At 42.4% G+C, this 17285-nt stretch overlaps 1 protein-coding gene across 2 annotated transcripts; it reads right to left on the bottom strand.

Moving 5' to 3' along the window:
- Positions 1 to 389: 389 nt before the first annotated feature.
- On the bottom strand, positions 390 to 17281 carry ZDHHC6 (zDHHC palmitoyltransferase 6). Of its 2 annotated transcripts, XM_080911498.1 has the most exons (11): positions 17079 to 17281; positions 15621 to 16094; positions 14647 to 14738; positions 13303 to 13462; positions 11459 to 11620; positions 10216 to 10269; positions 6007 to 6174; positions 5296 to 5337; positions 4340 to 4485; positions 4207 to 4253; positions 390 to 922 (listed from the first exon to the last, which is right to left on the bottom strand). In XM_080911498.1, the coding sequence occupies exons 2-11, from the start codon at positions 15885 to 15887 to the stop codon at positions 819 to 821; spliced, it is 1242 nt and encodes a 413-aa protein (XP_080767624.1). In that variant the 5' UTR covers positions 15888 to 16094; positions 17079 to 17281; the 3' UTR covers positions 390 to 818. The 2 variants fall into 2 exon arrangements, with proteins under 2 accessions (XP_080767624.1, XP_080767625.1); XM_080911499.1 differs by lacking the exon at positions 17079 to 17281 and having other exon boundaries at positions 13303 to 13368; positions 14645 to 14738; positions 15621 to 15807.
- Positions 17282 to 17285: the final 4 nt, after the last annotated feature.

Genomic DNA, 17285 nt, shown 5'->3' with positions numbered 1-17285 from the left:
CACGAGGTTTCAGGTTTTGATATTAAAGTAGACAGAAGCAGCCACAAGTGATTCACACCAGATGGAAAGCTGTAACTAACGTCAATGTAGCAGAAACAGGTCATATACTGAACTGAATGTCTGAGAGCTCATGATTCAGAGAGAGTCTGCATGCACCTGGCGGCAGGGCAGTGTTTTCATAAGGATGTTAGAGAAACCTTTTTACTCAGAAAACAAACCACAAAAAAAAAAAACAAAAAACAAAAAACAAAAACAAAAAAAAAAAAAAACAAAAAACAAAAAAAAAACAAAAAACAAAAAAAAAACAAAAAAAACCCCAAAAAGCAAACTACAAAAATGCTTTTTAGTGAAAACTATAATTTTTACAGAACATCTTTACCTTTATTAGATTTGACAAAATCTGCATTATTAAAAGTAACAAAATTTGAGTTTATATCGAATCTGACAAATAGTCTCTAGAATATTATGAAGGAAATGTCAACTGAGGAAGAAACAGAATAACCACATGCAAGATGCTCCTGTCGAGTGGGAAATTAGACCTGCAGGTGAAGTCAGAGGTGCAGCACACAGAAAGGCTGATTTGCTCACTTGGCTGGAACGGCCTTCCTTTAGCAGGAAGAAGTGGAAAGACGGCAGGAATTCAAAGGCATATGCAGAATGGCTTCTGTTTCAAAATGGTAAAAATTCTTGAAGTCATGGCACTAGGGCATCTTTGAGGAAAAGAATACCTTAAGCAGAGTAGGCTCGTTGCATAATTCTCAGGTACTAAGTGTAGATTTTCAAGTAATGAAGACTTAATGATCTCAGTTGAACAGTGGCTATCTGTTCTTCTTCTCGCCCTCTGGGGCTGGATCTGATTCACCATCACAGGGACACTTTTCTACACAGTTTCTAGGAAACCACCCTCTCACTCTTGAAGTACCTGAGGGAAAAAATGATGCCACAGTGGGAGATAAGTTGTTAAGACTTCCTGCTGTCCCCTCAGTAGCTCAGACACAGGCCAGGGAAAGGTTTCTGAATAGTTCTACCACGGAAGGAAATAGGAACTATCTAGAACGATCAACTAGAAATGGTGCCACGTCTACCCAGTGCCTAAATGGATCTTCGGTTACGTGATATATGGTGACTGTTCTGGCAGACCATGACAGTACATACACTCCAAGGATGACCTTTCTAAAGCCTCTGCATTTTCTTCTTAAGTCCTTTCTTGCTTTCTTCCCTTTCTTTCTTTTTTTTGAATTTTGCTATGTAATTCAGGCTCTACTATGAACCTATGATCTCCTGAACACTGGGATTACAGCCATCTGCTCCCAGCCTATGAATTTCTATACCAACATCATCTAAGCTGTCATATGGGGTAAACTTATGATTAATCCCAAGGATTTTCTTTCTTTAAGAACATCCCAGAACTTGAACCTTGGCTTTAAAAGGAATGTTTCCTTAAAGGGGATGAGAATATGACATGGGGTGGAGGGTGAGATTGGGGAGCTGCACCCTGATTCCGCAGTTCCCAGCCAGTCTCTCCCAATCTGCCGCTTGGGCTGTGAGCAAGCTGCTTTTGCTTTAGTAGTTCTGTGCTTCAGTTTTCACTGATAACCACAAGACGGTTCCTGCCTAAGACATCTATCAGAATTTATTTGATTAATTTTAAAAATCAACATACAGATTAATGAGTTTTCTCATAATGGTACTTCCATCCCGCCCTCGCCTTCCTCCTAATCCCCACGACTGTTCCTTCCTGTAACCCGTTTGTTTTCATGTCATAAGTCTGCATCCAATCACCTCTTTTGACAAGTGCCCTACCCTTTCTAGTTTAAACACACCCACAGCACTGTCTAGAATCCACAGAAAAAGGGCTGCAGTATTTGTCTGAGCCTCATACCCATTTCCGTCGCACCGTTACCTTGAACCTGGCATTTACTGTTTCTTTACAGAAGAGTGAAGCTCCACTGTGCTTTGTGCTGCATTTGCTCTACCCACTCATCTGCTGGCGGATATCTAGGCTGGTTCTCCCTTATGTGGATATTCCAGCCATAAATCATTATGTGCAAGTGTCTGTGGTAGGACTGAAGAGTCCTTTAGACTTATACTCTGGATTGGACAACCTGAGTAATATGGAAGTTCTTTTTAGTTTTTGAGAAACCTCCACCATATTTCTTGTCATTTGTTCTCCTTGCTGGCAGCTGTTTACTTTCCATGTGACATTCCAAGTGCTCCTGGCTTTTATGGTTACTGACAAGAGCAGATCTGACATTTATTCTGACAGGTCTGCGTTTGCCTCTTCCCCCTTACAGCCTTTCCCTTTGCTTTACATTGCTGACATCTTGACCGAGTTCTTGTGTGGCCAAGACTATTTAGGGTCCTAAATACATCTTGTGTTTGGATGTCCATTTCTCCCTCTCAGTTTGTGAAACTTTCTAATTTCCTTGGCTAAGCTACCTATGGAATTAGACTATCTCCTAAGTTTAGTCTGTTTTCTTAGGTTTAGTTTTTGGAATGCATTCCAGAGGTTTTGGAAGTTTTGTCTTGCAGTTTTACTTTTATATGCTTGAGTGTATGTAGAACTGTCTCAAGCCATCTGTCCGTAACCATGCTCTGCCTGGTTTTTGCTAACACCCGCTTGCTTTCTTCCCACTGCTGTTTTGGGAACTGGCTCTTTCACTCGCAGCATTTCTGTTTGTTCTTTGACAGTGTCTTCATTACCTACTGAATTTTTCCTGCGCTTTTAGATTTCTTGCCAAATGACTGACACTCTTCAGTACTGTTCTCATCTCCTGCCCCAGTCTTTACACGGACAGCGGTCCTTTCGGGACACAGGCTCTGAAGGCTATCACTGCAGCTGTGGTTTCTAGGACTGAGAAGCTGAGAGCTTGGGTAGGTGTCCTTGAGCTGTGGTCTGAGGTTTTTACACTTTTGTGCTCTGTGTGTCTGCTGGGATGAACCTGCCCTCTGTTGCTTTCTTTCCCTCTGCTCACTTCTCCATAGTTTCGATTGATGTGGGTTTTCCTGGTTAGTGTCTTCACTTCAGTAAGAGATGTGCTGATCTGCACTGGGAAGGCACACGCAGACTTCAACTGCGCCACCATGGGGCCTGTGTCAGCAGCACTGGGTTTTGAATAGGGAAACTGTAACATTCTTTTTAGATTAAGAGCATCAGTAAATAGGTAAGTGAGAGGGAATGGGAAGGAAGAGAGTGAGTAAATCAGGGGTCAGAGTGCTTGCTCTGGAGGTGAGAGGAGCAGCAGGATACGGAGGAGGAAGGAAGCATCCGGCAAGACCCAGCTGACAGACACAGCCAATAATGACCACAGAGGCAGGGGTCAAACCCAACAGAACATAGTGAAATAGCTAAGGCGGAAAGAAGGCATCCACACTGTGGGTCCTAGCTGTCTTTTGTAGCAGTCTGCAGGTAGGGCTGCTAGTCTCAAATTTCAAACAAATCAGTGACCTCTTCCTGATGAGTGAGCTGAAGCTCACTTCCTATTGGAACCCCAAGTCTTAGATCACTCCACATCAGTTACAACTCTGGTTTTGGAACTGTTTTTTTTTTTTTTTTTTTTTAAACAGTGCAAGGCATTCTGTGATGAGGTTCTAAGCAAGCGTGGATTTCTTTCTCTTGACAGACATGCCTGCCAGAAGACATTGGCTTACAGTGTGGTGGCAGAGAGGTCGCTTTTCCCTTCCTGGGTGCCCATAAAGAACTGCAGCTTCTAAGTTCATGTGCTAGACTTGTTTCTCCACAGCCGATAGCTACATGTCTGCAGCCTGGGCAGGCTCCCTCCAGCTCACTACTCTTACAGTACCCATGGCCCAGCATGAATAGCACAAAGCAGTCAGGTGCTGGCTTGAACCTGGCCTCAGTCTTCTCTAGATGCCTCTCTTCTAGGAATGGAGGAGCCTGATGTCTTTATCTTGACCCTGTCTTTGACTGGGCTGTGTCCAGGTGGCTTCTAATCTGCCATATTACCCACAGATGCCTAAGGGGCTGTACGTGTTGGGGCTGCAATACAGTCAAGCAAAGACTCAGATGATAGCCGTCATCATCAAAGACTGGCAAGTGTGGTGCTGCAGAGGTGTGTAAGAAGCATCCTGCCTGTTTGCACAGTTCCCTGATACGGTATATGTGATTATGCATAAGTTACTCTTACACATTTGGGGTTATTGCTAACAGTCACATACTTTAAACATACCCTTCCACTTCCTCACCTTCTATGAAGGAGTCATCAAGAATTTTGTCTCCATACAACCAGTATCTGAAATATTTAAAAAGTTAAATTAAGCATTTTTGAAGTTAATGCCACTTTTCTTATTGAATAAAAGCAACATTCCCATCTCTTACCGTAACCCTCTTGTTGCTAAAATGAACTCCCCTTTCCGCAGCTGTATCCGAGGCTCCTCGGTGCAGGGGCTTGTAAAGAAGGTTCTGATTCCTCTATGCAGAGGGCAGCAGGCACCATTATAATCTTCTATGACTTTATAGCGAACCTGCCATCCGTGGTCAGAAGAAGAATCTCAGTATTTACCATACTTGAGTTCTTTCAAGCTTGAACACAAATTTTTTAAGTTTACAAACATCTTTCCCACCAATTTCCCATCAGGGAAGGCTATTTCTTGTTCTCGGGCTTGTGTGATTTCTCATTTCAAGAACACATCTGCGATGCAGTAATGACGGAAGTATCTGTGCATCTCTCTCTGGTCTGGAATGGGTTGCTAACTAGACACTTGCAGCTACAGGGTTCTTACAGCGTGGCCATCACAAATAGGACCTTATAATTATATATATATTAATTTATTTTTAATTTAGATCCCCTTTGGGCCCAGACGGCATCGTCACTATTTGACAGTGTAGTTGTGAATGTGGTTTCATCAGATGACTAAAGGTATCTTTCTATTTTCTATTTAAACACCTTGGGCACCTCAAGCTTAAATGAAGTATTCAAAGAAAACAAGTCAACAGTATCAGCTGGACATGATGCCTCATGTTTTGATCAGAGCGCTCCAGAGGCAGAGGAAGGCGGGTCTCTGAGTTTGAGAACATCATGGATACACAGTGAGACAGTCTCAGAAAAAAGTGAACTGTACCATATTTCAACAAATCTAAAGAAATATTGATCCTTGGTGCCCACATAGTAGGAGATTCCCACAACACTCCCTGTGCTATACACGCATGCACAATAAATAATAAATATAATAAGAAAGATTATTTAATAAAAGCCAACTGTTTTAAGCTACACAGAAACAGAGTGCCCAACTGGAGAAAACAGGAATCAGTACCATTGCAAATAAGCCACTTACACTTCTGACTCTCTTGTCTGCTTTTTGTTTCAACTGTTCTATCTGTTCGGAAGACATAGAAGGAAAAAGATTAAGTATTCTGTGTCAGTACTGAAGAGCCTCTCCCCTTCCATCACTGTTTACGGTACCCCAAGCCCCAGTTTCTGCTATTTCTTATCCGCTGAGTCGCAGCCTGGGATGGAGCCTCTCAGAACCTGCTCACTTAAAGTCTTCACCTGTGCACTCTTGGAGCGCTCACATGGCTCCAGGGTCAGGGAGGTAGAACGTCTGTTCCCTCAGAGCCGCTAGGCTGAGTCTCAGTGATTTTCTAATGAACAAACTAGACAACTCATTATTAATGAGACTCGACTAAAGTTTCCCCTTTAGTCAGAAACCACTAATAGAATTGCATTAGACACAGTGGGAAAGGTGGGGCTAAACTCGGCCTTAAGAAAAACATTGAGGGGCAGTCTGTGCTGAGGACGAGCAAGGTGTTCACGCAGGACAGGAGGTAGTTAAAGGCCAGATCATTTGGACTTTATGACATCAATCTAGAATGTTCAGGAGAGTTGAATAAAGGAAGGTCATGCTAAAAGTCCCTATGCATATTAGACTCATTTTGATATCTGGAAAACTCCAGCACTATGAGAGGACTACAAACTCTCAAAAGTTGTGGGAGTTAACAAGTAACCACAGCAAAGAGAGGAAGGCCTTTTAAACAGAACTACTCACTGTTAGGCTGTACGGGTGACAGCCCTCTCGTATTGGCCACTCAAGTCCGTCTCCTTCAGGGACTCCCGACCATGTAAACACCTGTTTAAAGTTCTTCCATTTACTTCCCATATCATAAGGAAAAACGAAGACTTCATCCAGCTGGTAATACTGAATTCGATCTTTAGCCTGTGGAAACAAAGGTGTAAAATGGCAGCTGCTTCTACCCGCAACCGCTTCTGCTAATACATTATTGAGTATACTAACTTTTAAAATTTGTATTACTCATTAGAAACACCTTTTTATTGCTGGACTATTAGGAGTGTTGGCAGAGAATATAATTTGATCACAGACTAGAGGGATTTGTGATACCCCAGGAAACACCCAGCAGGGTATATCTTAGAAACAAGCATTCCAAATGTCTATAAAAAATCAGCGAACTGTGTGCTGTGCAGAACCCTCAGTGCACAGAGAGCACAGGCACAAAGAGGTGGTGCTGCTAACAGACGCAACAGAAAGCAGGGCTTATGGTTAGCCAACGGCCTAAGAGATCACACACACACACACACACACCCTTCAATTACAGTGCCTATTCCAATGGCATAGCTCATAGACCAGGCATTTAAATGATAGCTTTCTCTGGACATAAACCACATAAACTAGCTTCAAATCTCTTAAGTTCTATTGCCACCTAGTGGCACACACATGCATTATTTCATTTGAAAAAATGCAAAACCCCGTGTAAACCCATTCAACATTAGTGTCTGGTAATCTTACATATTTTTGGAGAATTTTATTTCCTTATTTCAAGTTTTGTCTGTGATAAAGTGGCATTTTTAATAATTTCTAGATTAACAAGGTTTGATACAGGGCCATGATCTTTAGCAAAACCAAACAAAGAGAAACTTCTCATGTCAACATATAATGCTTATTAGAAATCATATTATGAAATATTTGTTAATTACGGGAGAGTGTTTTATGCAGAAGTTTTTTGGTAACTATAAAAAGATGGTGGACCCCACTCGCTCGACTGTGATGGGTACACCCTGAAAAGACGCGGCTGCAGCACTGCCTCTTGCTGCGGCTGTGCTTTCTCATGTTTGTCGTCGCTACACACTAATTGATCTGGCTGTGAGTGGACACCGGGAGACCCTCACTGCCTAGAGCCTGGTCCGATTACTTCCTGGGCATTAGCTCACTCTGTTGGGCAAATTTCCTGCAGATCAGCATGAAGATGAAAATTCTTGAGATAATGCTGTTTAGTTGAATTCATGACTTTATGAATTTATTAGTTGATTTAAGTAGTTTTAGGAAGTTAGCCTGATTTAAATAAATTTGGTAAGTTAGGTTAGTTGACAGAAAGTTTAAAGTTAGGATCGACAACTGGGTGTGATTGGCAAGAACTGCATGAGTTAGAGAAAGGTGAGCGTCCACACTATAGAAGCACGTAATTGTAGCAGTAAGAAAAATGAGCTTGGGAGAAGTTAATGAGCAAAGAAATCATTTATTCTAGGCTGGGCCTGAGTTTCTTGATCTTCTGATCTAGTGCTGTGGTAACAGGTTTTTAAAGAGTAAATACAGAACACCTTGTTGTCAGCCAAGCACAGGGAAAAGCTTGCTGCTACAGACTTGGCCTGCTTAAACAGTGTTCATTAATGACAAAAGAATTATTGCTTTGGGGTTACAAGGAGCGTGTGGAGAAAAACATAAGATGAAAACTGTTTAGCTAGGTATAAGTTTCATAAAAGGAATACATAACCATTAATCCTGTTGTAATTTCTTCTTGAGTAATGATTTTAATCTGTTTTTAAACTATATGTTTTTGTGATGATTGTTCTTAGAAAATGTGTAATTTGTGGCTAGGAGGTAATTTTCTTCTTACATAGAGAACTTTGTCTTAGGGAATATAAATGGACTGAAGGAAAAAATATCAAGTTGTTGGAACTGGCTCCATCCACCAAATGTGTGTATATGAAATGGTTTGCTTCATCGACTCAATGTGTAAATGTGTATATGTCTGTCTGTCTGTGTATATGTGAAGTTAGAGCCTGCTTTTGCTTCATCCACTGCATGTGTCTATGATTTCCCCCGTTCTCTAATCACTGGATGGCACCCCATATCTGCATTGCCCCCTGCCAGCTGCTATTGGCATCACTCCTATCACAGACTCTACACCATGAGGTCTTCCTTGGATTAACCCTGTGGTGTCAAAGCCACTCTCTGACAATACAAATTTGCTGAATTTTACAAATCCACCTTCACCTGAATAATAGAGAGTAATTCCCCCATCCCTGCCTTTCTTTTTTTAATAAATAAAAGTTTCAGGTACCCGAAGTACGGCTCAGTGCTAGTGCATATGCTTGGCCAAATGATAATATCAGACTCTTCAAGATGGATTGAGTTTCAATAACCAGAATATAAGCTTTATATGGAAAAAAAGGTAAGAATGGCAAAAGTTTACAAAAATCATAAAGACATGGCTTTGCCTAAGAGAAACACTCAATAGAGATATTATTAATACCACACACGAAGAGCAAACATAGGCACATGGTGTTCTTACAGGAAAGGCAGCAATAGCACTTAACTAAGCTTAGACAGTAAAGGAGGGTTCCTTGGAATACATAACACCTAAACTGTATCTTGAAGGGCAAAAAAAAAAAAAAAAAAAAGAGGAAAAAACCATGGAAACAATATAGAAGTGTGTAAGCTCCGAGAATAAGATGGAGCAGTGGAAGAGAGGCTGGAGACAGACCCAGGGACACTGTAAACAGCCTCATGAACTGTACACAGGGTTCTGGAACGACAAACTTCTCAATGGTTCTGATATTTGCAATGGTGGGTAAACTTGGGAGCCTAGAAGGCAGTGAAACACTGTGTCGGCTGTCACACTGTGCGTAGGTGCACTCAACCTGTGTCCACAGACTCAGTAGACCTATGACCAACATACCCATGAGCCCAGAATGCTGGAGGCTGAGGCAGGTCTGCGCCGAAGGGAAAACCATAGCTCAAAAATACAATAAACAAATAAATACTGCATGTCCACAGAACAGCACACATTTTTCTTATCTTTATTCCCTAAAGAGTAAGTAATACTTATTTAGATAAATTGTTTTGCCGGGGTCTCTAGAGGACCAGAATTTGGCTATGTGGGGTTTCAAAGGCAAAGTCAGAGCAGCACCATGACAGGTAAGCAACTGAAGGTGTCCGCACCCACATGAAGGGCATTCAGGAATTCGGGCTTTCAAGTCAAAGTGAGAGTTTCGGAAAACTTGTGTTCACTGCCATGATTCTGACAGCTCACCTATATTCAAAGAGACTCCTATTTTAATATAAAAGTTTTGTATTTTGCATATTAGTAATTAAATATAAATGCTATGAATTTTAGTATAAAAAAATACAAAACGGTTGCTGGCCTGGGGAAGCTCAGTGACAGACTTGCTAAGCAAACATGAGAGTCTCAGTTTCAGCTACAGCCCTGGGATGTGTGGGAGGCAATCACTTGTCAAGTTTTAGTGTAAAATCAACATGTATCATAGTCTAAAATGACCATCAAAATACTCCACACTTTCCCACTTACTTAAGCTGGTCTTTCCACATAAACGTCTACCAAAGAAATATGTCTCAACAGATCGAATACAGAAGTAGGTGTGAGATTCTGTCTTCCGTTAAATCAGGTTAGTTTTGAAAATCTATAAAATGAGACCACTTGCCCTATTTAGTTATCTAAAAGTTACTTTTTACAAAGTGTAGTATTAACATAATGAGCTATCTTTAAAAATTTTTTATTTTACAATTTTTTTCACTTAGAGAACACTGCAATCACCTGTGAGCACAGCACACACACGGGCTCATTGGTGAACTTGGCAATTTGGTGGAAGTAGAACTAAAATGACTGAGAGCACAGGGTGTAGGAACTGCTGCTCTAAGCTAAAGTGTCCAGTCTGGATGCCAGAGACTGAGCACATCCTAAGGTGCCGGCCTTCTGCTCCACCCCGCAAACACTGACCACACCGGCCCTGCTTGGCTTTTGAGAACAGATAAACCCAAGAGTTCTGACAAGGTGGATGTTACAGGCCTTACAGTGATCCTTACAGTGGAGGCTGAGGAGCAAGTCCCAACGCTCCCCTTGCTCACCTTTCATGTGGCATGCCAGTGACCCAGGGTCATATCCCAGCATCAGTAAGTTAGGTAATCAGTACTTTATATTGAAGGAACAATTGATAAATTTACCTTCTCTTCAATCCATGATTCAATAGAAGTTTTGTTTCTGAGAATAATTTTTATCTGGAAATGAAATGGTAGTGATGTTTAACAATGTTACTTTGGTTTACTTCAGATCATTATTGTAAGTGTAACATTAATAAACAATCCACACTATTGCTGGCTACACTCTAGTAACACGGTCTCCCCACCCCCACAATCCTCATGTGGTGGCTGCTCCAGGTTTGCTTGCTGTGGAACCTGCTCACATTCCCAGCCATCTGTCCCCTGTGGTTAGCTGTCACTAATTCCAGTAACCTAATATAATCAAAACTCTATAATTTATCAGTCAGATTTATATCAGTAAATTGTCAACCCACCAAATGCCCACACAATGAACTCAGAGTCAGTTGATACGGATACAAGCTGCCCACCTGGACTGGACACATTGTCCTGTATTATTTCATCCCTTCCAAGATATTCATAGCTATCTGTGGCTATTTAAAGCTACATGGATCGGGTTCATCCTCTACTTCCTCCATCTTCTCTGTCCTTCTGTCTCTCTGTTCCTATCTGTCCCGTCTCTAAAACTCTCAGCACTCCTTCTTTTTCCACTGCCCAATCACAGTTTCTAGCCTTATCTGGTACCTGTCCTCACCTGCATACAGACAGCAACCCAGGTATCTCTATGCCAGTCATCATCCCATCACAGTGATACAAGTGAGTAACACAGGTTACGCCTGCCTTACTTTCTTTGCTATGATTAAGTCCATGGGTGAAAGATTTTACATCAAGCTCTTATTTTTTTTTAAATTAATGCCCTTAATTATAAGCATTAGGAAAAAAAATCCAATCTCTGTGCCTTCCCTGAGGAGCCTTGTTTTCTTTAATGTTCATGTGTACTGAACACATGAAAGGGTGACCATGGGTGAGTCATTTAACCTTTTCAATGGTCACTCATTTATCTGTAAGGAAGGGAGGACAGCATTCTTCTGTTGAGCCCTTTTGGGGAGACTTGAAGATCATTAACAGCTCTCTCAACTGTAAAGACTTACACCAGCGTGTATTTTTACGTCTTACATACAGTGGCTACATATCCTGGCAAAATTACTTCAAAATTACCTACTCCACATACATGATAAAGTAACTGCCTGCAGCTAAGCAAAAGTACTTTCTCCCCATAGTCAATCTGTGCATGCAGGTTACTTCCTTCTTTTTGCAATCAGGCCCGATAACATGGCAACTTTCAGACAGAGGTGGGTAAGAACTTTACCTGTATGAAAAACAACATCCCAACAGCAATGGTTGTTCCCAAAGCTAATCCCAAGGCAAACAAGGTGGCAGCAAACGCAGCTAATCCGAAGGGAACAACTGGAGGAGGATCTCTCCTGGCTGCGCTCATGTCAATCTTGACTGTGTTCCACCCGAAGGAGAGCTGCAAGCAGTAGCAATGTGCACGTGAGAGGATGTCGAGAAGAATTACAGCAGTACGACCAGAGCTAGCGGGGTGGCTCAGTGGATAACGCACTTGCTATATAGGTATCAAGACAGAGTTTGGATCTCCAGCATTCACATAAATGTTCCACGGGCCTGGTGGCCCTCCTATCCTTCCCAACACAGGGAATTCCCAGGGAAAGCGGGCTATCCACACCAAGACAAGATCCAATCATCTTATCTCCACTCCTAAGTTCAATTGAGAGATCCTGACCAATGGAAAAGGTGGGAGCCACCAAGAAAGACTCCTGACATCAGCTTTGGACTTCCACATCCATCTACCACCCCCTCCCCACATGCACCACACATGTGAACATACATGCACACAGGCAGACCACGCACAGGGAAAAGTAACTTCAACAACAACAAAAATCCAACATGACCAAGAAGATAATAAATAATGACATGTTGCCAAGGCAACTACAGCAACAGCAGTTTCTAATAAACACTTGACTCCCACTGACAGGTACAGTGTCTTTTCCTTTTTGAAGTTTGAGGACTCACATACTGGACAGGAGCACTAACACTGAGCTGTGGACACCCACAGTTCCACCACTGGTTATTCTTCAATTTAGTTCTGGTTGTCTCCTCAGAAGAGTCAGTACTAGACAGGAATAGCTGTAAACAAGGGAACACTAAGCCTCCACTGTCTCCTTGCCACTGGAAATTACAGTTCTCTCCACAGCAGCAGACACAGCATGTTCCAAAAGCGGTGCTCAGGAGCTGGCAAAATGCTGGCTAAATAGACCCTGCGGGAGTATAGCGCCTGGTCTGTACAATGTTCATAACCAGTGGGTCTTGAACCCTTTGGAGGTCATATATCAAATAGCCCACATATGAAATATTTACATAAACATTTTATAAAAGTAGCAAAATTATAGTTCATGAGGTAGCAACAAAGTAATTTTATGGTTGTGGGTCAACAAAAGAAAGAAGTTGGTTGCTAACATTAAATTCAGATCCTAATTGGACAGTTAGCACTGCTATGCTAGGACTGACTGGGCACCACAAACTGGCTAAGGACACATGGACTGATGCTCTGTGAAAGATGTGGACAACCCAGCTATTTGTGCACATTCTGGGCCCGTGTCTCTCTTTTACTTCCAAGCCTACTTAGGGATTTTTAAAATGTGTACAACCTCTGAACTTATCTCATGATTAGGGTCCATAAGTCAACTTCAAAGTGTTTCTGGCTTAATGGTTTTTTACCAGTGTGTTTGCTCCATGGACCAAACAAGCAAAGGAATGTCGATCTGCTATAGAGACACTGAACTGAAGAAGAAGGAAAATACCAGTGTCTCTTTCTTCTCGTTCTTCCTGCTCACTAGACTCACCGTAAACACTAAGTGAGAAATGTAATAAACCATGATAAGGGAAAAGAATAAGCATAAATTTCAACTGGAGCATAAAAGGTACGTTTCCAGAATAAAATAATCTGTCCTCATTTTCAAGACTCAAGGTTTGTGAAAGGAGAAACTGAAAGACAGCAAGCAAAGCTGCTGTACCAGCTAAGTTCCCAAGTGTTATTCATCTCCAAAGGGACCTTGTCAGTGACCTTGATAGCGTCCCTCCATCACAAAGCAACAGGAGTTTGCAATAGGAGTTTGCGACGGTCTCACCCACCCGATTATAGAGCTGTGTGTACATTGTCATCACAAAGATGAAAGCGGCATGCGTGCAGCCCAGAGGGGCCAAAAGGAGGAAGAGTGTGAAGGAGGCATGGTTCTGGTGACCACAGCAGTTGTTGATCCAGGGACAGTGGTGGTCCATCTTCATTACACATCTAATAAGAAAAATGTGGATGAAGCAGAAAACAGAAGATCTGGTCCACTTTAGCTCTAGTTTTCAAAAGCAAACAGGAACGCAGTTAAGTGCAGGAGTCACAGTTAACTCTCATAGATACATCTTGATGACTTTCTGAGGTTACAGATGGTGACTTCTTTAAAATTCTAAATAGCACAAGAGAGAGCTGACATTACAAGAGCTTCTAATGCAAACATGTCTGTTGTAAGTAAAATTTCCTTAAATTTTAATTTGCTTAGATTTAATATAAACTTGTGACCTCCACAAAAGTTTCAGTAGAAAGGAGGAAGCTCGGCTGTCACTTGTTAGGCTCAGACTGATGTGCAGCGCACACATGACTCCAGAGAATGATTATAAAGCTCTCCCCCGATCACAACTGTACTTTCTTCTCTTCTCAGTGCGAAACAGAGCTTCTGGCCTGCACCAACTCAGCACATGAGGTGGCAAGGGAAGCGGCCCATGGCTTCCCATTAAAACTCGATAACCTGTATGAATAAATCTGACAAAAGCCTGTTGAATTGAGACTCAAAATAATTCTGAAGCTAGTCAACATCACAATCAATGAATGCAACTAATCCTGACACAACAAATGAGAAAAACTAAAACGATAACTTCTAATTTACTTTTAGAAGCAAAAGGTTAATCTATTTATCTAGAAAAAAACCCTCTTCATTCTAATAAAAGAATGAAATTATCTGTGTTGATATTTAAACAAACTAATCTTTCAGACAAGTATTCTGATAACATGTCTGACAAGGTGAATGCCTTGTTGTGCTGTTTAGTTTTTGTTCGTTTCCAAACCTATACACATACTGGAAAGAGGGGTTCCCAAGAGGAATGCCTGTATCAGACCAGACCGTGGGGATTATCTAGGCATCATTTTCTTGGCTGTTGACTGACATGGAAGGGCCCAGCCCACCATGGGCAGTACCACTTACAACTAGACAGCACTCCTCAGTTTCTGGTTCAAGCCCCTGCCTTGTCTTTCCTTGACACTGACTGTGACCTGAAGCCAAATAAACCCTTTCCTCCCAGAGTGCTTCTGGTCAGTGTTCCATCCCAGCCATAAAAGTCAAGTAGGATGGCTCTACTGTCATGACAGAAACACAACGGGAAGAGGAGAAACCAAGCGGATCAGGCCCAGACAAAAGAGAAGTCACACACCTGTTACACTTTCTGCAGTGATGTGAACGTGGTGCCTTGTATGCTTGGCAGACTTTACAATACTGGAGAAACATGGTATCCTGAGAATTTTCCTTGATAGAAAAGGAGGCATGTCAGTTACTTGATCCTAAATGGCAACAAGTCAGGCTTAATGAAGGAAGGTTCCTAGAGTGCTTTACGTTCCTTTTATGGGGGAGGGGAAGGGGTCAGTAGCTGACATTTTCAATGCCTGTATTCGCACTAACATATTTTAAGTATTTGCACTAACATATTTTAAGTGATTTTCTTTTCTATACACTCAACTCTAATCTGGTGTCAGCTGGTTCTATGGAAGGAGACTTCCGTCTCCCTGTCCTCTGAGAGCTGTTTCAGATAGCTGACTAGTCCTAGCGTGAAGTTGGCACTTTCTGAAGTGTCCCCTCTTAATTACTGCCCTTGTCACCTTTCCTTTCTGGTGTCATTTCAGCAATTTCCTAACTGGTCATTATCTTTCATCTAAATCTCTGTCTTATCAAAATATGGCTCCCATACAGCCTTTGCCAAGGCTTTGCCTAAAGCATGTAGACATCCCTGCAGTACATCCAACTCCCATGTGTTCTAGTTGCCACCTCCCTCCCTTTTTTGGAGTCACACAAGGCTCTTCAGTTTCTGGATATGTGTTCCAACATGTCCTCAGCCTGAAGTGCTGTCCTCCCTTTTTAATTCTCTGGAAACTTGCTATATTGACCAGGTGGGTCTAACTTACAAGATGACATGCCTGTGCCTCCCCAGAGTGGAGTTAAGGTATGGACTACCACATCAATCAGTATTTTGAAACAGATATAAGTTCCACGCATAAATGATCATCAGTAACTGGAGTAGCACCAGTGCTTCCCAGGACAAAGGCTGATTAGGTAAAAACAAGATGCAATGATAACAGCAAACTAAACATAAAATTAAGCAATGACCACTGTCAAAGTAGATCTTTTTCTTACCGGTTTCCACCCCAGAGGAACGAAGCCAGGACCAGCAAACATGGCATTGAAATAATTATAAAGAATCATGACAGTCCAATTAATCAACATGATGAAATTCACACTTCCTCCAGTGGTATGTAGGGGCCAGTACCACAGCACAGAGTCGATCATGGCCATTGTAGAACATATTGCTATAACACCAAGGGCTATTATGGGACCCCAATGACATAGTCTCCTTAATTCTTGAAGATTTTCAAACTTGATTACTGAGCAGAATGTGCCCATTTTGGTGAAGAATGACTTCTTTCTTCTAAAAAACTAGAGATTTCCGTTTTCTGTGCACACATTTCTGTGTGCAACAAGTCCGTGTCTGTTCCTGAGCTGTCATGCCTTTGGCTGACAGGGTGTTGGCGCGGAGTGTGCCATTTTCACTGGGGGCCTCCAGAACTCTTTATCTCAAGTAGGAGGAACTAGGTTGGTTTGAAACACAGCCTAAAGAAAACAAGATGGGAAAATTCTGTTTAAAAAGTCCATATGCCATTTATTTAACTCCAAGCACTGAAACAGCACCTCAAAAACACACTAGTGTGGGCTTCACATCTTATCAAGAACAAAACGCATTACTTTGGAACCTATCCAGAATACAGTCCGAGCTTGAAGAACATGTAAACTGGACATATTAAGCAGTTTTACTCCTTTGTTCAAACTGCCAGAAAGGATCGACTACTCCTTGCTTAGTGGATCGTTTGAGGGAACAAAGACTTAGGGAGCTGAGAAGCTGGGTCTTATCTAATTATCACGGATCTAATTCTCTCTACAACAGAAACTGGCTTAGAGAGGCCGTGATTAGATCAACCAAGGTCACAAGTAACAGTTGAGCCCAGAATAGAAGCCAAAGCACCAAACTTCTTTTAGGACGTTCTAAAACTGCCTCCCAAAGAGTTGAGTGATACTTTGTGTATGAATAACTGGCAGTTGTTCTCCCAAGCGCCAACTGTAGCAATCGATCGGGGTTAAAGGTACAGGAACAAGGGTGGGAGCAAAAAGAGAAAGCCGCAAGTGTGCGTGTGAAAAGAATCACGACTGAAGCAGTGCACCAGAACAAGCACAAAGTAGATTTAAGAGAAAAAAAAAATTAATTCCCTCTGGGGGCGAGGGAAGGTGAAGGGAAGAAGGCACGCACGGGGAATAGTTGTAGACCTGAGTTCTGAATGGAGTGAAATGAACCGGGAAGAGACCTATGATACATAGGTATGACGTATGCGTAACGGATTTCCCACGCAACTGATAGCGCCTGCCCGGTGCCTGCCTCAGTTTCCCGCCCATGCAGTGGTGCGGGATGATCTAGGATATTCACTCACGGGGCAAATGCCTAATTAAGCGAGGCTGGAATTGGTATTTTGGAGATGCTGGCCCGACTAGGTCGGGGCGAAGAGCGCCCCACAAGCGGGTTGCACCCCGTGCGGTGACTCCCACCTTAGTCTGGTCTCCGGTGCCCGCTCCACGGCCATCGCATTTCCGGGACGGCCTGGGCTCACCGGAACAGATTTTCTCCTCCTTATAGCTCTGTTTTGAGCACATCAGCTCTGAGCAAGCCGAATGTGAACCCTGACCGCGAGAACTGCGTGAGCAACTCCGACCCTCCGGTCTCCGGCTCACGCGGCCGCCGTGAGGCTCCCGCCC

The sequence above is a fragment of the Micromys minutus genome, assembly GCF_963924665.1.
Source record: "Micromys minutus genome assembly, chromosome: 2".
NCBI lineage: Eukaryota > Metazoa > Chordata > Mammalia > Rodentia > Muridae > Micromys > Micromys minutus.
The sequence above is the reverse complement of the archived record's forward strand: the minus strand, read 5'-3'. Positions and strand labels throughout refer to the sequence as shown.